Below are 24,356 nucleotides of genomic sequence, written 5' to 3' on the forward strand. Positions count from 1 at the left end.
TCTATGTAAGCTGTGTTTGGCCAGGCCATACCAGCCAAGGCATAAAAATAGGATCATAACAACAAAAAAATATTTCTGTGGCTCCACCCCCACCGGCAATTACAGGAACTTCATTTCTTGACCCACACAATAATAACAATTCAACCACCTGAAATAGTAACAATTATTGTGTTGCTATTCTAATTCTGAAAGGCAACTCTTACTCCTCCTGTGCTATACTCCACTGCATAAACAGCTTACTGCCTGTGTGCCCAGTGGCCTCAGAGATTTTAGCAAACAATGCTCCCTATTTCAACTCACTCTTGACTTACAAAATCTTCTTCAACTCAAGGAAAAGTTCTTGGAGCTGGGCCATGATGACTGTACTGAATTCAAAGTGCCCCTTCCTTTTGTCACTGATCAGCTTGAGTTGGAACAAGCCACTGTACCTCAAACTGCTCTTTCCTATGGATAAAAGTTCATTCCCAGGAGGATCCTTGGTACCTTACTTAAGTTCTTTCGCGGGAGACTCAGACACCTTAGTGGACTCTCATTAACCCATCATACAGCCTACACATGCTTGGATCACAAACTGAACAAGCTTAGAATTTCAAATGGGGCTTTTTATTCCTAGAACACTTTCATCTCGTATCGGTAACATGAGAAGGGTCTGGCCGTGACAGCCAGTACAGCTAGATACTGAGGCGCTAAAGAGAAGCCATGATGGCCAGCGTGCCCCCTACTCAACTACTTCCATTGCAATAGCTCTTGGATTTCCCTGGCCCCCTAATATATTGGCCCCACCACTTTTCATAATTTATCAACCCCCTTCTGATGTCACTTCCTTCTTTGCCCAGCTTAGATTCCTCGGCCCATCCTAATCACTCCCTTGAAAATATTCTAAATTCCTGGCCACTGTCTCCCCCCATAGTATTTACTTGGAAAAAATCCAAGCCTGGATGAATCCAACATATTTACACTGGAGTATTTGCACACTGAGGCATAGTGAAGTCACCAAAAAAGGAGGCTGACTGTTTCTTTGTTAAATTCACGGCTACAGTTCTCACATTAAGTTACTTGGTGATCACACGCCGTTTCTCTACTAATTTCACTTTCCCAAACTATAAGGCAAGTATTTGAAACCTCCTCCATTCTCTTGCACCCCTATCCCTTCCCCACACTCTCCAACCCCATACCAGGTGATGACTTCACTGTATAATTCATTAAGAAAATAAATGGGAATTCTTTTCTCACTACCAAGTTGCAAAGCCTCCTGGCATTAACCCCACTTTCTTTTTTCATTGCTCCTATTACAACAGTATTGGTTGGATAAATAAATGTATTTGTCTGTCCAACCCCTGTACCCCAAAGATTATACCAGGGGTACTCTAGCTTATTAAAAAAAAAAAAAAAGGATCACAGAAATATACCTCATGCCATAGTCACCACCTGGATAGTTCACCAGCCCTGCATGGTGACCAGTGCCTCACAGTACTCAGTAAATAGTTACCCTTTACAGTGGCCATCAAAGGCCAGAGCACTGCTATGCATTACCTCTCTACTTCACATTTCTGTTTGCCTGCTTACATAACAGCAGTCTTCTTCATTTTTTCTTTTCTTTCTTTCTTTCTTTCTTTCTTTCTTTCTTTCTTTTTTTTTTTTTTTTTGTAGGACCTATCGCCCAAACCATTTGCTGATCTTTAGGATGAAAATGTCTAAAAATAGTGAAGCCACCTTTTATTTTTAGGCAGCAGGAAGGAAGTGACAGGCACAGAAACATATTTCACAAGAGGAAAAAACTGAATTTTGGGAAAGTGCTACTTAATATTTTAGGTCTCTTTGCTAATCTAACATTTTTATGATGTTAAGAGGAAAGTAAAAATGCATTCTTAAATAGCTTGATTGGCATCAGCCATACATAAATCCTGTGGACCTACCTCTGGTATATTTCACTGTACTGTCCTCCCCTTTCCAGCATCGCTACCGCTACCTGATTACTCCAGTTACATCAAAAGACTCCAAGTCATGCTCCTGCTTCCAATATTATATATACTGGAATGTATATAGTCCAATACACCCTCCAATCCATTCTCCACGCTTCTCCCAGAGTAGCCAATAAAAGACTCTGACCATGTCACACTCTGACTCTTGCTCTTTCAAGAGTGGCTCAGACATTTTATCCCCACCGTCGCCATCTTTCTCCTCCTGTTTCCATCACACACTGACTTACCTTCATCACAGTGCATACCAACCACTGTGCACCAGGTGTCTTATATTGCAATTTCTGCTCTATAGTGAGGTCCTTTAATACATAATAATAAATAACAATAACGAAACAACTTTCAGTTATTTCACAGAATACATGCCAGGCACTGTGATAAGTGCTTTACAAACTATATCTCACTTAACCTCCACCACACCCTAATGAGAAAGTAGGATTATTGATATTCAATTCACAGATGATAAAACTGAGGCTTAGAAAGGTTATATAACCTGCCCAGGGTTGCACTAACAGGAAGTAGCAGAGTCTGGATGCAAATACAGATCTATATAACTCTAAAGCCTACATTTTTTCCAGTATTTCATCATCTTATTATGTGTTCATTTACCAAAAGCAGATGAACAGGAGAAATTATCCACATTTAGCTTTAAAAGTAAAAGTAATCTATTCTGCATCATTTGGAGCTGATTTAGGAGAAGTGGTCTTAGATTTTATTTGAAAGAAGGTAAAGTGTGAACTGATTAATCGATTAATATGATCTAAGCAGGAGGAAAGACAATTATCTGCCAGTATTTGGAGTAAAAAAAAATAATAAGAGGAGAAAACCCATAAGTGGCCAAGACCCCACACTGTCTTTCCCACCCTTAGAAAAATGACAGAGTCCCCAGGAGGCAGAAGTGTACATTGCTCTTACACTGAGGGGTATCTGAAATACTTACCCTCAAAATACAGTAATGATCTGACTCTGTAGATCGGGTTACATTAAACTTTCCCCTTCCGTAGCTTTTAGAAATTAGCGCGAGTGAGTAAAAGCCAGGTAACAACTTATGAATACTATGTCTTTTTCATTTTTCAAGAAGGGGGATAAAGGTTTCCTCATAATTTTACTCTCCTTTTCCAAGCCTTTGTATCTCTACTCCGGATTTCCTTCAACTTTCCATGTCATCCCAAGTTGAATAAAGGTGTCTAAGTAGTGTGCTTATCTGTCTAAGGCTTATCGATAGTCTGTGGTTTGTTCTGATTATAACCTAGATGCTTCCTGTGAGTCATCAGGTGGCTTTTATTCCTCTTTAACTTGTAGGATCCTCAGGGTTCCCAGATCTCCCAATCTTGATTTCACAGCATGAAAGGTATTAAGGTGGTTTGGTTTTTCTTTAGGTCCTAAAGAATCCCAAATTTGCCCTCTTGGAATATGGTTGCAGTTTATTTTCACAAGTATATTCTGCTTTGAAATTGGGCTCTCCCCAGAGCTAGTTCTCCAACCCAATTTGATGTCAATGAAGAATTTCAGGAATACTTTTAGTGCTTTCTTATGCAAACTATCGGTCAACATATCCAAAGATGATGGTGAAACCACTGATGATAATTCTGCTTAAATGCAATGACCACCACATTCAATGTCTCCCCACCAGCTTTGGTCCAAATTAAATCATATTTTCCAGTGTCCTAATGATAAAATGTTAATTCAGTCAACAAAGACTTAACTGAGCTATTTATATGTGCCAGGCACTGTGCAAGTAACCCAGAGACACAGAAATGAAACAACCATGAGCTTATGACATCACGGTTGTCATGATTATCATGGTTATCTTTGAGCTTCTGTTACATCAACCTGCAGGACAGCCAGTATCACACTAAGACACAAATTTGTACAGGAAATGATAGGGGACAAAAGAAGGGATGGTAAATTCTGAGAGAATCGGGAAAGTCCTCCCAGAAAAGATGAAAACTAGGTGGAATCCTGAAAAAGAGTTAGTGTAAGCCAGGGCAGGATTCCAATTAGAGCATAAAGAAAGCCCATACCTACTTGTATGAAGCTTGAAAGTTTACAAGTTTACAAAAAATTTCTCATGCATTGTTTCACTTAATCCCCCAAACACTCTATAAGGTAAGAATTAGCATAAGGGTCGACCCTTCATTTTAGATGATGAAACTCAGGGCCTGAGAGGGTAAATAATTCCTCAGAAGTCTAAGAGTTAATGAACAGCAGCCGCTCTGAAACTCAACACCAGTGTAACTAAAGGCTTAGCAGCAGTGGCGGTGGTGTGCTGGAGCCAACTTCTACTGGCTCGAGAGAGCCAACTGTCAAATATTCAGGAATCCTGAAAGCTTGTTGTTAAACTCTTGGTGGCCTGGTAGCTTTAAACCAGCTAGCATCAGTGGGAGAATTTACACCACAGAAATTGGCCTATGTTGTAAATCAGGCCCTCTTTTTTTGATAGCCAGTTTACCAGTTTATTTACCAGTATTATTTGGCAACAAATTGCCTTTATATAAAACTGTATTACTCCAGAGGGCTGGATGAAAAGCCTTATCCAATTAACTTCTCTATGATTTAGAAGTCAGTTACTGGAAAGGAATAATCTGAATGATTAGGTTATTTTAAAAAAAATAATGATCCCACCAAATGTTTACATGTCAATAATTATTTTGAAATTTCTTACTTATGTGTCCAGTTCTAATGAGGAAAAATAAAAGATGTAAGATACAGTCTCTACCTGAAAGGAACGTTCCCATGTTTTCATAGCTGTAGATATGGACCAGCTGGCTCATTCATTTTTAGGTCATCCATGTCACTTTTCCAAGTTCCGGTTCTACTTTCGCTCTCCTGCTAACAGGTCATCAACATTTATCTGAGTTCACCAATGGCAGCTGGGAGCTCTGAGATGATTTATTTAGATTTTTGAAATATCACAGATATATAGAAGTAAAAGGGTATTTTATCCTATTCATCCAGTGTTCTAGGTTAGAAATCTTCAAACCCTGCATATTTTTAAAACTCTGTTTATTTTAGTAACATCTGCTTGGGCCCCTCCACATTTGATGTGGCATCTTTCTCCTCCTACCTTACTAAAAGTATTGTCTGCCTCAGTTGACCTGGCTCACAAACAATTTTAACGTAATTTTAAATAAATAGAAACCCCTGAAATTCAGATAAGTCAAACCAGGCCAATCTCCCAATTAAAGTATCTTGAAAGGAATGTGCAGTCATTTGGGGACCTGTACAATGTGCTACATTGTCAATTCACTTCTTCATTTTAAACAACCCCACTTCATACCAGCTTACTGTAGATCTCTTGAAAACTCCACAAGTGGCATACTTGAAATATCAGGCATTTTTCTTTAAAACATCTGGGATTCTCTTCAAGTGCTGGTAACTGAGGTCTATGTGCTGGTGTGTCTATGTGGGTAAGAGATATTTACAGATACTGAATTTGCTTAAAAAAACATAATTTTTATGCCTCTTGCTATAATCTTTGCAGGCTTATGGTGAAGAGATTTTCTTTGAGCTTCTGTTAAGTACATTTCTGTGGTGCCACATATTCCAGGTTTAAGTTTGCTTTAAAAAAAAAAGAACTTTTCAGAAATATCAGTTAATTATGCAGTGTCTTTTGTTGCAATTATGTTGCTTTGTTTGCACAATATCATCCCAGCTACCAGAAATCTATTTGTTTCTAGAATTTACTTGGAACACACAACTTGGGAAGAGTTTACTATGAACCCATTAAAGACAGGCATGGAAACATCCTCATAGTCACCATCAGAGAAGTGGAGATGCTCTATTCATTTTTTAATGGCAAATGGATGCAGATCTCAAAGCTACAAAGCCAGAGGAAGTCTTTGTCAACACCTGAGGAGCCAACAGCTTTAGACATTCTACTGATAACCATCCAGGTATGTAGTCTTTTCAGTTTTCTAATACCATGTATTTAAAGTTCCAAACACACTTATGGAGGCTCTAGTGAAATATACCAGGAGCCATTTACAAATGCAGTGATGGAGTGGAGAGGGCCCAGAGGTACTTCATTGCTTGTATTCCACACATAGGAAAGATTCAGAAGCTTATTTTTTTATTTATCACTCTCCAGATCTGGAATTCATCAAGCAATACAAGTGGTAAGCACTCTGAAAACACGCATGACCAATGAACCAATGAGAAACTTTGAGACAAATATTTGAGTAGGGGTCTATAGGTAGTATAATCAAAACATTAAACCAATACCTGAAGGGACTATAATAATAATACATTTCTGGACTGTGTGTGTGTGTGTGTGTGTGTGTGTGTGTGTGTGAGAAAAAGTGAACAAAAATACTCTTAACACCTATTTACTCATTTGTTCCTTATAATGCTTCCCTGGGTCAGAGAGGCATGATTAAGTCCATTTTAGGAAAAAAATGACTGAGGCTCAAAGAAATTATACGACATATGGCCACACAGAGAGGCGCCGTTAGTGAAGCTCTTCACCTGTATGAGTCCCTTCCAATGCCCTGGCAGGGATCCTAACAATTTTGTATCCTTCTCCTTAAAGAAGGCACCAAAAATTGTATTCACTTCAGTCCCCACAAAACTTGCATTTGTCCCTGGGCACACAGCTAGAAAATGGCAGGGCCGAAACCTAAACTGTGATCTTCTGACTAGAATCAGGCTTCTTTCTGCCATATCACATCACCTTCCCGGGCAGGAGTTAGGATTGCAGTCATGAGGGACTAGAGATGAAATACAGGATCAAAGATTCACCTGAAAATAGAATAGCCACCAAAATTCAAAATTCGGACAGTTTAGATCAAGATTCAGGCTGGCTGGCAAAACCAGGATACAAAGCACATCTTCTGCTCCTGAGTCCAGCACTCTCTCCATGCCACCATACCCCTCACATGTTCTTGTTCCTCTTTCCTTCTTCCCTCCCTCCCTCTCTCTGTCTCTTCTTTCTCTTTCTTCCTTTCTCTTTCTTTCTTTCTTTCTTTCTTTCTTTCTTTCTTTCTTTCTTTCTTTCTTTTTCTTTCTTCTTTCTTTCCTCTCTCACCTTTTTTCTTTTCTTTCTTTCTTTCTTTAAACCCAGTCATGGGGATGAGTTCTATAGTACTCACCAGTTAGGTGGTAAAGCTGGCAGAAACACCTACCTTGATTGAGCCCTGTGCAACCAATGGCATATATATACAAGACAGCTAGCCCAGAGTAATGGGAAAGAAAGGGCTCTGTCCCACATAAACAAGCCAAACCCCAGCCTTGGTGCCTGTAGCCCTTCATGATCTCCCTAAAAACCTAAGCCACCAATCCACTATCTTATTTTCATTCCCCACCAAGGAGTGTTTGATACAGTAATCTCCCTTTCCATTCCTTGCACTAGCCCAAACCAGAATGAAGTCCAGTGTAGCAAAAGGTAAGCTAATTGGTCAAAGCCAATACCTCTGGCTTTGATTTTATGGAATTTGTGTTCACATGAAATTGATAGAGGGTGTGTGTGTGTGTGTGTGTGTGTGTGTGTGTGTGTGGAAGGTGGGGGCAGAGAACACAGACACATCCGTGGCTCCCCTCTTCACCCTTTATAACCAAGTGCTAAAAGAAACATTTAAAAAATCATAATAAATTGAGCTTTTACAGGGTGACTAATATACTAATCCCCTATAGGGATAAACTGGGGTCTGGGCTACCTTTGCTCCTAGAAACACAGCACAGGCCCCAGCATGATATAATACCTGGTTTCTCCTAGACTTATTACATTAAAAATGTGTTACAGGTGCAGAAAAATTCCAATCTGGCAAAAGGTTGTTAGAAAAGGAGACCAAAAATAGAGGCAAGATCAGGTTTCCACACAGATTCAAGTGGAAAATTTACCCCCTCTGACTGGCACATTTCTGCTAGATGTCACTCCCACCCCACTCTCCTTCTCCTCCTCCCCCTTCTTGTCCCTCCCCTCCTTCCATACAGGTCTTATACTGGAGAGAAAATGGGGAATGAAACTACTGGGGCTGGTATCCAATCACACCTGGTCAGGAGTTGGCCCCACCAACTCAACATGGAAGTAGTCACAAGTTTTGGTGTTTACCCAAAGCAGGCTGGGTAACTTCCCACAATTCTGGGCCACAAACCACTCTCTTCTCTCATGGTCAGTAGAGTGATGACCACCAGGCCTTCAGATGGGAAGCTTAGGCTTCTTCCTGCCATATCATAACACATACTGAGGCACCACTTTGGAATCTGGCTGACTGGGTATGATTCCTGACTCCACCTTGTCTAGTTATGTGACAAGGGCAAGTTACTTAATTTCTGATCTCTCATATTTCCTCCTGTGCAAGAAACTCTACTTCATAGGGTTCTAATGAAGATTAAATGAGTTAATATGTAAAGCATTAGAAGAGTAGCACAAAGTGAACACTCAATAAATGTTAGTGATTGTTATTATTTCTCTACTCAGAAAAATCCAAACAATGCTTGGCCCTCCTCAGAGCATACCTAGGCCATCTCCTCCCATCCCTACCCTCCCACAAAACCCTGGTACTGACTCAATCATCCCTGGAGGCATTACACCACTCCTTCTATCTTTCCATAAGAACTAAGGAAAAGTTGTATAAAAATTGTATGATCTGCAATGGGGTTTTCAAAACAGGTAAGGGCTCTAACAAAATCTGGGTCCATAACTAATCTACTAATCTCTAGGGCCCTAAGGAAGCTCCAGGGTCTAACCCTCTCAAATTCCTGATCCTCTCAAGTCCCAGACCTTCATTACAGGCCTTTCTCATATCTAGAAGGAAGAAATTGAAAGAAAGAAAGAAAGAAAGAAAGAAAGAAAGAAAGAAAGAAAGAAGAGAAAGAAAGAAAGGAAGGAAGGAAGGAAGGAAGGAAGGAAGGAAGGAAGGAGGAAGGGAAGGAAGGAAGGAAGGAAGGAAGGAAGGAAAGAAAGAAAGAAAAAGAAAGAAAGAAAGAAAGAAAGAAAGAAAGAAAGAAAAGAAAAGAAAGAAAGAAAGAAAGAAAGAAAGAAAGAAAGAAAGAAAGAAAAGAAAGAAAGGAAGAGAGAGAGAGAGAAAGAAAGAAAGAAAAGAAAGAAAGAAAGAAAGAAAGAAAGAAAGAAAGAAAGAGAGAGAGAAAGAAAGAAAGAAAGAAAAGAAAGAAAGGGAGAGAGAGAGAGAGAAAGAAAGAAAGAAAGAAAGAAAGAAAGAAAGAAAGAGGAAGAGAGAGAGAAAGAAAGAAAAGAAAGAAAGAAAGAAAGAAAGAAAGAAAGAAAGAAAGAAAAGAAAAGAAAGAAAGAAAGGAAGAAAGAAAAGAAAGAAAGAAAGAAAAGAAAAGAAAAGAAAAGAAAGGAAGAGAGAGAGAGAGAAAGAAAGAAAGAAAGAAAGAAAAGAAAGAAGGAAGGAAGGAAGGAAGGAAGGAAGGGAGGAAGGAAGGAAGAGGGAGGGAGGAGGAGGGAGGGAGGGAGGAAAGAAGGAAACAAGGAAACAAACAAAGTTGTCTGGGAAGGGGAAGAGAGTTATTATGAACAAATTAGAGTCCCTCTGAGCAAACAAATTGGCAATGAGAGTATTTCCAATAGGGAGGCCCCTTTCAGGTGCTGAGTTACTCAGACATTGATCTCCAGGGTCACCTTAATAACTGGAAACTTCACAGGTGAACTCTCTTTGAAGATTAACCTTTCACATTCATACTATATCTTCAAGTTTATAACATTTTGTCACATCTAAAATATCATTTGATCTTCGTGAAAACCCAGTGAGATTGAGTGGGCAATTTTATTGTGTCATGTTCACAGATGAAGCTACAGATTTCAGGGAAATAACTCCTCAAGGTCAGATCAGCCAAAAAACAGCATAGGAGAAACCAGGACCCAAATCTTCTGACTCCTAGCCAGTCCCCTTCCCATTCTGCCAAGCTGCTTTACACGCCCTCTCCCTCCTTCTCTCTGAATCCTTGAAAAAAAAAAGCATCATCTTAGAGAAGCCCATGAAGCTTGCCTTCTGTCCCCTCCAGTCCTGTTCTCCTTCTCCTTCTCCTCAGGTGTTCCTTGTCACCGTGTCTCTGTACACCTGCGATGCCCAGGACCTGCTATCTCTTCTGCCCTTTTCTGATGTTGTTTCTTTTTTCTAGCACATTCATGCTCTTTCTAGCTCCAAGCAGCCCCTAACATGGGAATCAAAAACTATAAGAATCAGGAAGATGAATGAAAATAAGCCAATGGAGCTGGACATGAGGAACAACTGGGTTCACACAAAAACTTGTTTAGCAACGTTCATAGCAAAATTATTCAAGTAGCCAAAGAGTGGGAACAACCAAATATCCAACAACTAACGAACGGATAAACAAAAGTGGTATATCCATAAATGGAATATTATTCAGCCATAAAAATGAGTGAAGTACTGATCCATGCTGCAAAGTGGATGAATGCTGAGAACATTATGCCAAGTGAAAGAAGCCAGCCACAAAATGCCACATATTGTACAATTCCACGTATATGAAATATCTAGAATATGCAAATCCACAGAGACAGAAAGTAGCTGAGTAGTTCCAAGGGCGGAGGGAGGAGGGACTAGGGCATGACAGCTAATGAATGCAAGGCTTCTTTGTGGAGTGATAAAAATGATCTGGAATTAGGTAGTGCTGATAGTCACACAAGCTTGTGAACATAGGGAAAAAACACAGAATCTCACACTTCAAAAGGGTGAATGTTATAGTATGTGAATTTGAGCTCAACTAAAAAAAGAAACAAGCAGAAGCAACAGAGACTACAGTAATCCAGAGGGCCCTTATCCCATCTAAAGGAGAGCCCATTCAGCCTTAGCTAACTGCAGTGGAAGAAAGTGGTCCCAATGTTGAAATGTTTTCCAGTTTTCAAAGAGACATTGGAAAATCTAGAGTTCTGAATTAAATCTCTTTATTTTTAAAGGTTAGAAAATAATTTAGAAAATTTAAATTCTTGGGGTGCCTGGGTGGCCCAGTCAGTTAAGCATCTGCCTTCGGCTCAGGTCATGATCCCATGGTCCTGTGATTGAGCCCTGCGTCGGGATCCCTGCTCAGCAGGGAGTCTGCTTCTCCCCCTCCCTCTGCCCTTCCCCCCCATTCGTGCTCTCTCTCTCGCTCACTTTTTCTCTCTCAAATAATTTTTTTTTTTGCAGTCCACATAATCTTGGGCCCACAAAGACGGGGCCACCATTTTGTGACCTTTGCTATCCCCGAACAATTCAGTTTCCATCCCCTCTGCAATAAAACAGAAGCCCTGTAGTTACTAGAAAAGCATCTATCATTCCTCTAACAAGCTCTTAGGATACCTGATCAATGGAGAGTGATTAGATATACCCTTCCTGGTCCCTGCACTAGTATAGTGTATTCTCTCCCAGAGGCCCAGCCCCAGACTCCACTACCTCTGGGCCTCTCACTTCATATTTAATAAACATTTTTTTCAGCACCAGCTAGGTGCCAGGAACTCTTCTAGGTGCTATAGGAAAAACAAATGAATAAGTCAAGGTCCCTGCTCTCAAGGAGTTCAGTCAAGGGAGGGAGACAGACTTGTAAACAAATCAAGGTAATACAAGGCAGAATTAAACCAGAGCCTGATAGCAGTACAAACAGTGTACTATGGGAGCACAGACAAAGCAACTATTAATTCTCCCTGGAAATATCAGGGAAGGCGTTGTAGAAGAGGTGACATTTGGCTGAGCCATGAAGGGTACATTAAGTTCACCAGGTGGAGAAATAAAAAGAGAGAGAGAGAGGAAGAGAGAGAGTGTGTAGGGAGGAAGGAGGAGAGAGGGAGGGAGAAGGGAGGGAGAGAGAAAGAGAGTGAGGGAGGGAGAGAGGGAGGAAGGCAGTGAAGAAAGGAAGGAAGGAAGAAATTAAAGAGAGAGAATTAAATAGAGGACATGGTAGAGAAATGAGGCATAAGGTGGAAAAGCAGATCTAACCCTCCCTTGGGTCCACAATGGACGTTACACAACCCTTATCCCATTGAGTTAGAAAAACTTGCTGTACATGTCTCTCTCACACACTGAAATTTGAGTTCCATGAAAGGGAGGTGCATGTCTCATTGATATCATTAATATTGTAGCACGACATCTGATGCAGAGTAGGTGCCCAATAAAGTTGTAGAGTGAGTGAATTCACGTACAGACAAAGAACCAAAGAAGAGAGATTAGGACCTGTCTGAGGAAGGAAAAAGCAATCCGTTTTGGCTGGAGATAAGAGACACAAAAGGACCATCATGGAAGTAAAGGCTAGAAAAACAGGTTAGAAGTCAAACCAGGCAATATATAGGCCCACGGGCATTGGATTTGGTTTAGGAGGCCTTCCTAGTGTACCTCAGATTATGTGAATGGGACAGTTTCTTTCTCTTCCCATACATTTCTCAGGCTCCAAAAACCTTCCGACTAACGAAGGATACATGACTAGTAAAGGCAGGAAAACACAGGCAGATGCTCAGTCAGCCTTTTTAAACAATGAAAGAGTAAATTACTCCATCTAAGAATGGTGTTGGTTTTTACATAACCACAGTGTGTTCCTGACTCTCATTCTATTTGTGGTTAGTGCTAACCCCCACATATTTTTCTCTTACACCCATCCTATATTTGTACTCCTGGGTTTGGGTCTTTACAGACACACTTTCTTATTAAGTTTCAACTCTAATTATGATAGGCTTATTTTTCCAATGCATAGGATCATTCAGAGCTTTATACTATTTTCTAGAAAATCAAAACCACAACAAATTTGGGACCTGCAATTTTGATACACACATTCTTCATTTCTTTGTCTAGAACACCAATAAATAAGCTAAAGAGATAGGCCCTCAGGACGAGTCCCTACTGGGCCATCACTCGACATGTCTACTCTTCCCACACCATCTCCATCATCCACAAATCCTCAACCCAGATAGTCAGCTTATTGAAGTACTGCGGTCAAGATTCTACTTTTCCCAGATTACCCAGTGAAAGAGATCACACTGGAGACTTCTCCCGTGTCTATGGATTCTGCCCTTTTGTTGTTGGAAATTAAAGCTGTCTGTCTGATTTGCTCTTCACAAAACCATGTTGACTTCTATTTAGTGTCTCAGGATGCTTGGGTAACTACAAATTGATTATTTGGTGGTTCTTTCTCATTTTGCCCAAAAATCAGTAAGTTGGCAGTCTTTAATTACCATGGTCATCTGTGTTTCTCCCCTTCCTGTTTCAAAGATAGGTACATTTACCCTTTTCTAGTCTCTAGGGACTCTCCAGATTCCCCATCACTTCTCAAAAATAATGACCTGTGGGTTTGTGGCCACATCTGCTTGTATAGCCAAGTATCCCTAGGGTGCATGTCATCCAATTCTGCTGATCTGAATACTTCTATTTCCCCTTCTCTCATTAACTTCTCTCATTTCCTTCTCTCATTCGTTCCTCTCTTATTACCTGTTCATTTCTCAAAATTTCACTTTGACTGAACTTCCTCCAGTCAACTATTTACCTGTGATCTTTTCTAAAGAGGTAAGACAGAAGACATCAAAAAGTTCTGCCTTATCCATCTCCTGACAATAAAAATTCCTTCTTGATCACAAAATCCAATTTTTCTAGTCTTTTTTTGGCCAAATATCATAAAAGTTATTTAGACTTTGTTTTCCTGTACCTGCTAGGTATGCCTTCCTCCCAACTGTGACCATTCTTATTTTGTCCCTCTTCTGCTGTTCTCCTATGTTCTGGCTTAGGGACCTGTCCTGAGTTCCACATGTTGTGTATCTATTATATACAGAAATAGCACTGAGTACTAAGGACACAAAGCAATAGAAAACATAGCACTGCCATTAATTTCATAGTCTGGTTCAAGAAAATTTTGAACATAAATGGGAAAAATAATAAGTACTCCTTCCTCTGTATGCCTCCATTGCCTCTACTATAAAACAGATTTCAGAATACTGTAGTCATTTGTTTACTCATCTGTCTTTCTCAACCTCCTCAAAAGTAGGGATCACATCATGTTCACCTGAAACCTCAGTGTCTCCTGTAGTGCCTGGAACTCAATGTTTGATAAAGGATGGGACAGAGGAGATAATACACAATGGTGTATGTTAGATGTTGCAGGTGATGGTGAATTCTACAAAGGAGGGATCACTCCTTCAGAGTATACAGGTCAAGGAAGGCTTCATACCTCTCTGTTCCATATAGAATTCTGTACAAGTTTAAATGTTTGATTTTCTCTTCTTTTTAATTTTCCCTGCATTTCATGGTAGGGTTGGTTCCTTTTTTTCACTCCCTTGGAAAACCAGGCTACACCCTGGCCTATAGGAATTCTTCCGTGACTCCTCACTCCTAACTCTGTGTTTCAATTCCCCCAGTGCCCAAAAGTTTAAAAAGGTCTTACCTACTGATACATATCTCTAATTATTCACTGAGTTCCTGAAGTTGTATAGGGAAGCAAAAGTCACAACCGAAATAGTTCACTCTTAGAGGGCTGACCACATAAAAAACAAGACTCCACATCCCTCTGTGCTTAACTAGGTTGGCACTTCCTGTTGCACCAACAACTTCATTCAGTCTCTGCTGCCCGTAGATTATTATGATGTGAAAATACAATGCAAATTCAAGGCAAATCTATTACAAGACAAGTTTTAAAATCTTGTAAAAGATACAGAATTTCATAAAGCTGATGAAGATGATATGGAGACCTAAGCAAATCACAGGCAAAGCTACTGACAATTAAGAATCTAGCAGTGGTAGGCCAGTTAACAATCAAAGAACACAAAATGAATAAGAATCTTAGGAGAATGACCTGAATATCAACATTTTTTAAAAGTCAGGGAAAAAATATGAAGACTTCAAATACTCTTGCAAAAATACCCTCTTCATGATCATGTTGTGAAAGTTAAATGCGAGGAATAGCATTTCAGCTATCATACAATTTAGTCTAAAGAAAGTAAGCCAAAAAAAAAAAAAAAAGGAATCAATACCTGATTCTTTCTTCGTCCTCAGAATTAATAACTACAACTTAAGCGTTAATAATGTAAGATAAATAAATCTGTTGCTGTTACTTTTTATTTCATTTTTCAAGATAAAGAATCAACCAAGTCTTTTTCTACTTACTATAAAATTTTGATCCAATTTTAAATAATGTCATTTAATACTAAGACTTTTCCTAGATACCAATTATTCTGAAATAATGAGGCTTCCTGTACTGTTTCATCAGCTTTTACACTTGCAAATTTCTGTTTCCCCACAACTAAACGATAAGCCCTACAAGGCCAGAAATTACGAATTCTAGTTTTCTAGTTTCCCATTCCCAGTCACAACCCACACCCCTACCGTGGCCCCAAATACGGAGGGAACTAGGATGGATGGATGCAGGCTCTGTTAATGACTGATCGCTTAACTTGGAGGATAATTCTCCTGAAGGTAAAGCCTGACTGTACCACCAACACGTCCCCAACATTCATGGTGGTATCCAGGGCTTCTCACTTATTGCTTAGCTATAGCTCCTTTAATTTATGACACAGTGCACCTAAGAAAGGAAAAGGTTTTGAAATTACCTTTTCAAGGTGTTTTATGTGTTGTTTTGCTCTTCACCCTATAGGATATTCTCTCTTATCACAAAAGGAGTCATCAGCGTCTCTCTCCTGGATTATATCTGGGTTACCTAAAGCTGTGTAGCTCTGTGGATCAGATCAAAGTTCTAGTTACTCAAAAGTTGCCCAACATTCTCTGCCACGTGAAGATCCGTGAAAACAATAACATTTCCAAGTAAGTTGTGAGGAGTCTGTATTTTCCTTGTGATGAAACAATGGCTCAAGTGATGGGTTTGATGTGTCAGAAGCAAACTGACTTGGCGTAGTTTCTGTGGTGAGATGTCCCCGGTGCCAGCACACCGGGGCAGAGGCTTAGCTGCATTTTAACATTAGGATAAGGAGGGTTTGTGGTGGTGGTTGGTGGAAGAAGTGAGCCCATGAAGGAGGGGCACACTCCTTTCACTTTCCTCTCTATGGTATTCATGGTACAACCACCCATACTCAACAGGTTAATGAACAGATACCCTTTTCTTTCAACATTCTATTTCCAGGATCTTTTCTTCACAACTTAGTAAGTCATTTTTTTAAAAAGTATCACTTGTGGAAATGGGTTCTGGTAGAGCCACTGATTTCCCCTTAAAGAACCTCCCTATCCCCGTTCTCCCCACCCCTAACCCTCTGGCCTGAGGACTTTGTATGTTTCCTGTACTCTTTATGGTTCTCTAAAGAAGAAAAAAAGTAACAAGGCCTGTGCTTCTGGAAACTGCTCTATGGTTTGGCATTATGGTGAATTACCCTGTTAGCTTTGGGAAAGTTGCCCAACCTTGGTAATCTGGCTCAGATTCACAACTAGCCCTCTAGCAGGCCTCTGAAAGTTTACTATAATGAACTGAATTGTGCTCAATCTGAAAAAAAGGATGGAATAGATAAGAAAAGAAAAAGAACTCCCCAGGTTTCATCAGGCTTCACAGTACAAATTAGATCCCCAGATTCTAGTTACACCTATGGATTTGCTTAACCAGAAAGGATTCTAATTTGGTCATTTAAAATTTGGTCCATAAAGTGGCAAGAGCTTATTAACTGTAGTGTATTGTTTATTAAATACTATTTGATGACCACAAAGGAAATGATGATGGGCTCTTCAAAGAACTCACTAGCTGCCATAGTCTCATCTTTCACTTATCAACTACACCCAGACCTTAAGTCTGCCATCTGGTGGTCACTTCTACGGCAACTTTGGTTATCTTCTCAATCCTTCCCAAGAGGTTACATGGCTCATTTGTGGCTTGACTCAGCAATGGTTACTTTCATCCATTTTCTAGATTTGTGTCTTAAAGGTTTAGACTCTATCTTTTAGTGGCTATACCAACTAATTTCCCCTTGACAAAGATCCAAGTTTCATTTTTACAAAAGATTCCAGTAGCCCTCACTCTTGCCAGTTCCATCTCCCTCATCCTTATAGACTAAACTGCTTAGTTAGTGGCACATGTTTCATGGTATTCCTACTGGTAATTTATTCTCTAATTCAATTACAGATGCTATTTTAGCAATACGCTCTTTTAGGTTTTGTGAATGCTTGTACTAGTCAGAACCCCCTCGTTTAATTCAATATCAGTGATGGGAGGAAAGAAATAACTCCCAAGCAGGTTCTCAAAGATTTCAATTATTTGTGAAGCCAACAGCATACCAAATTGAAGTAGGATTTAATTTTTATTTTGTTTCTCTTATTGAGACAATAGGGTAGATGTTCCATAGTATTTTCCAGTGTGGGAATTGAAAGGAAACAGATATCTTGAACACAGAAACTTTTCTAAGAGGGTAGTTGGTTAAAAGAGATTGTTTTCTGATGAAAAGCTCATGTCACAGTTGATTTCATTTTCTGACGCACAGACTGGAGCCCAGGCTGGTATAGCCCACTGGGGAGAGCCCTCCGAGGGTTTTCACATGGGTGGGAACACATGTTAGCACCTCCTCTCCTTCCGTGCTCAGAGAGGAGGGCTTTCCTTCCCTCTCTAGCCTGCTCCTGAGAACATGTTGCTGCTCCCTGCAGAGTTAGAAAGAGGAGAAACTGGGCCAAATGAATGTGTTTAGAGTCTTGTGCTAGCATACCTGTGGAAACAATGTTCCCAGGAGGCATTTACCTTGATCTTTTCAAGCTCCTTTTGAAGTGCGGCCTTTGGGGGACAAACCAGATGTGTTTTCTCCCACCATCATTCTTTTCCCCTCCCTTCTGCGTGACATTTGGAAAAGTTCATTAGGAAGGCTTACAGAGCACGCAGAATAAAGACACAGATGACTGGTTTGAAAGGAGGATGGAAGCAGTGATGTGTGTCCCCTGGTTCCTTTTATTGGAATTGTCTGGTGTTCCTGTTTGTGATTCTCCTCAAGCTCTTGGAAGGGGTAAGAAACCAAAATAGTCCCCACGATTACAACAGGCCAGGGTTGAAATGTGCCATGTGGTTTGTTGCCTGAGTTGGACCAGAGTCCTGTGGTTACCCAACTGCTGAATTAACCAGCAGATGCCCCTGTGGTAAAATGAAGGGTCTTAGAACTTACAGAGGATCTTCAGGGAAAGAAAAATGAAGACAGTCAGGAAATTATTAACAAATATTTCAAAGCTCCAATCTCAGAAACTGATACAAATTAAACCTGCTGTTCTGAGGTATATGTGGTTTGATAGGTGAACTAAGCTTAAATTAGCAAAAGCTCATTTTAAACTCCATTTGGGTGGCAAGAAGTTCAAATTTCATGAATTGTATTGAGTTTTAACCACCAAAAATTGGTTATCCAGGTTCTGGACATATACACTAAAAATGTTCTGAGCTGTGTTCTGAACTTTTGTTATATTTCTAATTTTAACTTGACTCAACATACAGAGAGGAGTGGGAATGGGTCCAAAAGCTTTCTGGCTCTGAATCTATGGAAAGTGTGGATCATACTTCTGACTGCCCCATGCAATTGTTCTTCTACGAGCTCCAGATGGCAGTGAAAGCACTCCTTAAGCAGATCAATATACCTCTACACCAGGTACTAGTCTTTACCATTTTCATCTTCTTTTTATGGCTAATGGAAACTGCATTGTGTATAATACTTAAGAGGTAAAAAAATATATATATATGAGTTCATTTTCATTGACTTAAATACCACTTTGCACATGCTGCATACTTTGAATTTGACGCCTACAAGTGGACAAAGACTGCACTTCTGCCCCTTTTCTATCTCCTGCATGTTGACTTCTTCCACAGTTCCTGGACCCAGCTTTATTGTGGTCTGGTCAAGCAAGGAAAAATCACTGGCTAGCCCACCTTGAAAAGACACCAAGTGACACCAAGTCTCAGCTTGAGGATAGCACAAGTCAAGGAGAATAAATAAATAAGTATACACTTAGTTAGACATACAAATGATTTATTTAAGAACAGCAGACTAGTGGTAGTAAAAACCTATACCAATGGCAAGGTTATGCCATGCTATCTTTTCACAAATAGAGAATTTACTGTCAAAATTATTGTCTTATCTAAATCAAAATGTGCAAATCTAACCTCCACTAATAAGCAACTTCAGGAAAAACTGTTGGCACAGAAGAGAATAGTAAAAGTTTATTAGGCTCTGTCTAGTAAGTTAACATGATGTAGCACTGGGCTGAATTCTTTTCTCTTTTTTTTCTTTTTGGCCTAGGTTAACCATCTCCCCATCCATACCCAGCACACACATATGCGTGCAGACACACACACACACAAGAAATCAATCAAGTTTAGCCCACAAAACAGGAAGACCATACAGGAGTGACTGGCTCTCTTAAATAACAGAGCAACAACCCAGAAGTGGCCCCTGACCCACGGACACAGGGACATAGATTAGAGACTCCAAGAGTGTTCTTCCATTGGGGTACTGCTCAGATTATAAGTCAATACTGAAGGTTAGGTCGAAAACAGCCAACACTGATGAAGAATAAATTGCACAAGATACCATAAAGGCACTAGGGGAGCAACTGGATTATTCCAGGGGTGGCCATGTACTCAGGAGGAGAAAAAAACACACCAGCTCTACTTGTGACAGTAGATACTATTAAAGGGTTTCTTGAGCTTAGCAGGTTTGAAGCAGCTCATATTTCATTGGTGACTCTTGGGCTACATACACATGTTGGTAGAGGGCTGCCTAACTGCCTAAGAGTGCATACAACTTTTTTTTTTTTTTTGGATACTTGTAAAATTTTTTCAGTCCTTGGCCAGAACCTACATTTTTCCCCCTTAACCAACTTAAATTGAAACTAGTAGATTTTTAATTCAATCCATTTTTGTTGCTTCATGTAATTATATTCATCATCTTGAAAAACCCACAGAATGCAATCATTTTCTGCTTTTATAAGAAGCATAAATGTTGTTTTCAGAGTTTATGTGGAACATTACTGCCTTAAATCTTGATTTTATATAGCATTATTAAATGGGCTGAACCCTAATATTTATGTTGTATAAAAATTCCAAGCTTGAAGTCGTGTAATTTTGTTAGATGTTTTATGCCAGTTTGGTGTTGTTTATGTAAGTGCCATGTTGTAACTCTCCTATTTTTCCTCCGCGCGTGTCCCTCTGCAGGCAAGGAACTTCCGCCTCTACACACAGGAGGTGTTGGAAATGGGTCACAATGTGTCCTTTCTTCTCCTGCTCCCTGCCTCAGACGACGTCTGTACAGCCCCAGGACAGAATAATCCTTACACCCCACACTCAGGGTTTCTTAACCTCCCTCTTCAGATGTTTGAACTTGGTATAGTAGCTTGTTTCACCTAGAAATATTAACCCAGCCTCCTTATAATAAAATCACAAAGTTATATCTGTTCCCCCTTGTCCCAGTGGAGGGTCAATAAATCACATGATGGCTTTGGCAACAACCCTTCCTAGAACTGTGTACAAGTCTGAGAGAAAGCAAAGCTCCAAGACTATGTGCCTGAGCAATAATTATTGAAACCCAGCTAAGGTCCAATGGAGAGGAGGGAATTCTAAACAGAGTGTTCAGTTATCAGGCTGCAGTTCTTGCCTTCCCTTTGCTTTCTTAAAACATAAATACAAGAACTGATGTTTTCATGAAAAGCACTGCCCCCTTCTCTCTCTCTCTCTCACCTCCAAAGGGGGAAAAAATCGTGAAATTAAAATGTAAAGTGTGTATCACTCTGGAAGAAAAAAAAAGTCAATCAGTAGTGCTGATTTATTAAATAGACTCTAATATTAAACAGGCTCTAAATTTTTAGCAGACCATTTGAGAAAATTGACTGGATCTCCCAGGATGCAATACTGTGATTATAATGTGGGATTCTGAATGGTGGAAGATCTTTACTGACTTTCAAAAATGAATAGCCTGGGCCCCAGTTTCTCTATTTTTGCAGAGACCCCTGCTGCCCACGGAGAATGTGAATAGGGAGGCTTTGTCTCTTCCCCATGCTTCATCTTATAACAGGCCAATAAGAGGCAATTAGCAGGAGTTCCATCAGTTCAAATGAATTGTAGGATTTGTGGGAGGGTGAGTACTGGATGGGTGGAATGGAGGCAGACTCTCTTTGGATTGCTCCCCAGACACCAGATTTAGAAGCAGACAAGGCAACTGCCATTTTGAGACCTGGGCATCTGAGTCTGAATTTATCCCTTGAGGATAAATGGATTAAGCCTTTCAGTTTCCCTTGCTCCGAGCAGTTCAGATGCCAAAAAAACTGAAGAATAGCAATTATTATTTTCCAGAAGAGGAAGAGTTATTAAGAGAAACCTGAATCAGATTTGCAGACTGGGACTTGAGAGTACTGGGTCCTATATTGTGTGACAGTGGCAATCACTTAACCTTTCCGCACCTTTTCTGTCTCAAATGATTAATAACATTGGCCATACCACTCCCAAGAGGCCTGGATGTGAATATGACCCCATCCAATGAGTTCTCCATCAGAACATTCTTAGTCCATGATATGACCACACTGCTATTACAAAATATAGTTTGGGTCATGGTATTTCATTTCAAGTCAATAAATATATATTAGATACCCACTATGGAGATTCAGAGATGAGTAAGACAAAGGCTCTGCCTGCGAGGGGCTTTCAGTACAGTGGTAGCAATAAAATAAAGATACAAATTATTATTAAATGAGGTAGGATGTGCCAAAATTGTAAGTGATATTGAAAAAAGAAAAGGAAACACATTTTTCTAAAAGAAGGTATCAGAAAGCCACCTTGGAGGCGAGGATATTTGATGTGGGTGTTAAAGAATGGACAGGATACTAATAAACATGGACAACGAGAATTATAGACAAAACTACATGAAGTTCACTTCCCCATGTCTCAGTGGTCTTCATGGTAACAATCAATGATTTGGGATCAATCATAATAGTGTATGACTCCTAAGACCCTAGAGGACCAAACCCTGTAAGTGTCCTCTCTATCCTGCTTTCTGGGAGGCTCACGCATCTTTCCTGGACAGCCATACTTTGTCCTACTATTGTTATTCTCTATTCTACAATTTCCTCTCTCCACTCGTTTGTTCATTAATTCAATAAATATTTATTAAGTAACCTATGTGTTGGGCACTAGTCCAGGTACTAAAGGATCTGCAATGAACAGATCCATGAAGCTTACATTCTGGTGGGGAAGACAAACAGTAAACCAGTCAACAAACAATACTGCAAATGTCAGACAGTCGTGAGGGCTGTGATGAAAAATAATTAGAGTAAGGGACTGGAGTAAAGTGACAGGAGCTGCAATTTGTACAGGATGACCTGGGAAGGTCTCCCTGAAGAAACATGTAAGCAGAGACCTGAGATTTCCATGCAGAGGGAATGACAAGTGCAAAGGCTTTAAGCAAGAGTGTGCTTGGCTAAAAGATCAATGTAGGTGAAGTGTAGCAAGCAAGAGCAACAAAGATAGGAAATGAGATCAGAGAGTCAACAGCCAGATCATGCAGGGCCTCACAGGCCATGATAAGGACTTTGGCTTCTACTTTAAGTGTGTTGGGAGTCCAACTAATACTAGAACACAGAGAAAACAACATTTTAGGAACTTACAAAAGTAGGGATGTAGTTATCATAGTAATAGAATCCAACAGTGCCTACCTCTTTGACCTGTCTTACTTCTCCTTAATACTAAAAGCAATATAAGACTATCAGATACTATCCTTCATCTATGAAAGCCAAGCCATAGATCAAAGCCTGGGACTCAATAGTTCCTGACTTTAAGATGTTTTTTTCTAGAATAACATATACTTTCATATTCTCTTAGTCCTCCTTCATTAGCATATTATAGGTGATTAATGAGAACATGTAAGTTTCCAGAAAAGATCACCTGATTGGGCGTGGTTCCACTGACATACACAATTCTATTAGTCTTTTCTAAAGATCAGGAGGAAATGTTGCCAGTAGCAGGAAATTAGTACACTCTAGTACAATGTTTATTATACTTCAGCACTACTAGCAACAATTTTTAAAAGACTGCTGTGCCTTAGTAAGAATCATGACAGACTCTACCTTATCCCCAAGCAATCGGAGCTTTCTAAGAAGCAGATTATTGTACTGATTACCATACTTCTTCCATTAGACTTCAGCCCACAAACCATTTAATAACAATTTCTATAGGAACCTCAAAGAGCTTACTATAATGGGTCTAAGACCCTCAAGAAAGATGCTAAGCAATTTTTACTTGTTTTTTATAAGTAGGGACTTCTGCCTTCCATACGTAGGTCCATAGTAAAAGGTCAACAGATACACTAAGCATTTCTGAGAAAGAAAACATTACTGGAAATTGAATCAGAACTCAGAAAATCATAAGAACACAGGAATTTTAATGAAACCTGAAAAGGTGCAAATTATGGGAACACGTCAATTATAAAAAGTTTACACTATATTTTGGTTTGACTTGTACAAGTCATCCCTGTCCCAATGAAAGGATTTGAGATTTGGCAAACAGACCACGTTCCTGCCAGTGGCCTGAGTGATCATAAATAACTTGCTAACTAGCTACGGAAAACTCCATCTGTGCCTATTCTAGCACTACATAGATCTAGCAAGGACAAAGTGATAAAGGAGCTTAGCCTTCTGTCTCCTGGAGTAAAGAGTAGGCTGGGCAAACCCATAGGCTACTCCCTCACATGATTACTGCAGGGGAGAGGAGGACTGTCATAGAGATGGGAGATCTCTGTGAGCAGGGCTGAGCTGAGGCAAAGGAGTACAATTTCAAACCCATGGCCCCTCCATAGCCTGAGGGCTGACAGTCCCCCTACCCCATCCTTTGGATAGGAGCAGGACAGCACTCCACTGCAGTAACCAAGCATGTGCCTGGGGACCGACAAGGGTCACTATATAAACTGTTCCCAGGAACAGAAAGAAAAGCAGTACCATGAGCCTTTAGAAACTCTGTCCAGTGATGTGGCCTCTTGAGGATTTGCCTAGCTTGCACTGAGGAGGTCACTGTCCCGATCCTGTAGGCAGTCACAATTGACAGCAGGCCTATGATAAGAAAAGTTGATTTTATTGGTTTCCTTGATCCTATGATTCATACTGATTGGACTAGCAAGATTATAAAACTGGAGGATTTTTTAAAAACAGTTTGAAGCCTGGTATATATTTCATACTTAAGTGCTTGGCTGCATATTTCATTCAACAAACATTTGCCGAGTTGCCACTGTATGCCAAGTACTGTGCTGGGGCTGGACATTCAGATGTTAATAAAACATAACCTGCCCACCAGAAGCCTAGAATCCAGTAGAGGATACAGAAATACCAAAAGTCCCAATATAATGAAAGCCCTGCTGTAATAGCTAGGCTGTTGAATTTCAAAGGAAAGACATCCAATTCTCCCTTAAAGAGATAGTATTTGAGCTAGATCTTGAATTAGAAAGAAATTTTCAGAAAAGGAAAGAAAAGACAGAGCTAAAAAGGAAAATCAGGGCGCCTGGGTAGC

The 24,356-nt window shown here is 40.0% G+C and overlaps 1 protein-coding gene across 2 annotated transcripts in view; it reads left to right on the top strand.

Moving 5' to 3' along the window:
• Nucleotides 1-24,356, top strand: part of ANKFN1 (ankyrin repeat and fibronectin type III domain containing 1) — a 132,883-nt gene that overhangs the window by 81,644 nt on the left and 26,883 nt on the right. The window contains exons 11-14 of one of the 2 annotated variants that reach the window (XM_045773607.2): nucleotides 5,660-5,875; nucleotides 15,504-15,670; nucleotides 18,312-18,462; nucleotides 20,025-20,193. In XM_045773607.2, coding sequence (XP_045629563.2) covers nucleotides 5,660-5,875; nucleotides 15,504-15,670; nucleotides 18,312-18,462; nucleotides 20,025-20,193 — 703 coding nt within the window. Of the gene's footprint in view, nucleotides 1-5,659; nucleotides 5,876-15,503; nucleotides 15,671-17,726; nucleotides 17,836-18,311; nucleotides 18,463-20,024; nucleotides 20,194-24,356 lie in introns of those variants that run through there. The other variant, XR_015721399.1, reaches the window with a different exon arrangement.

The sequence above is a fragment of the Ursus americanus genome, chromosome 23, assembly GCF_024610735.1.
Source record: "Ursus americanus isolate L20-20 chromosome 23, mUrsAme1.1.p, whole genome shotgun sequence".
Taxonomy (NCBI): domain Eukaryota; kingdom Metazoa; phylum Chordata; class Mammalia; order Carnivora; family Ursidae; genus Ursus; species Ursus americanus.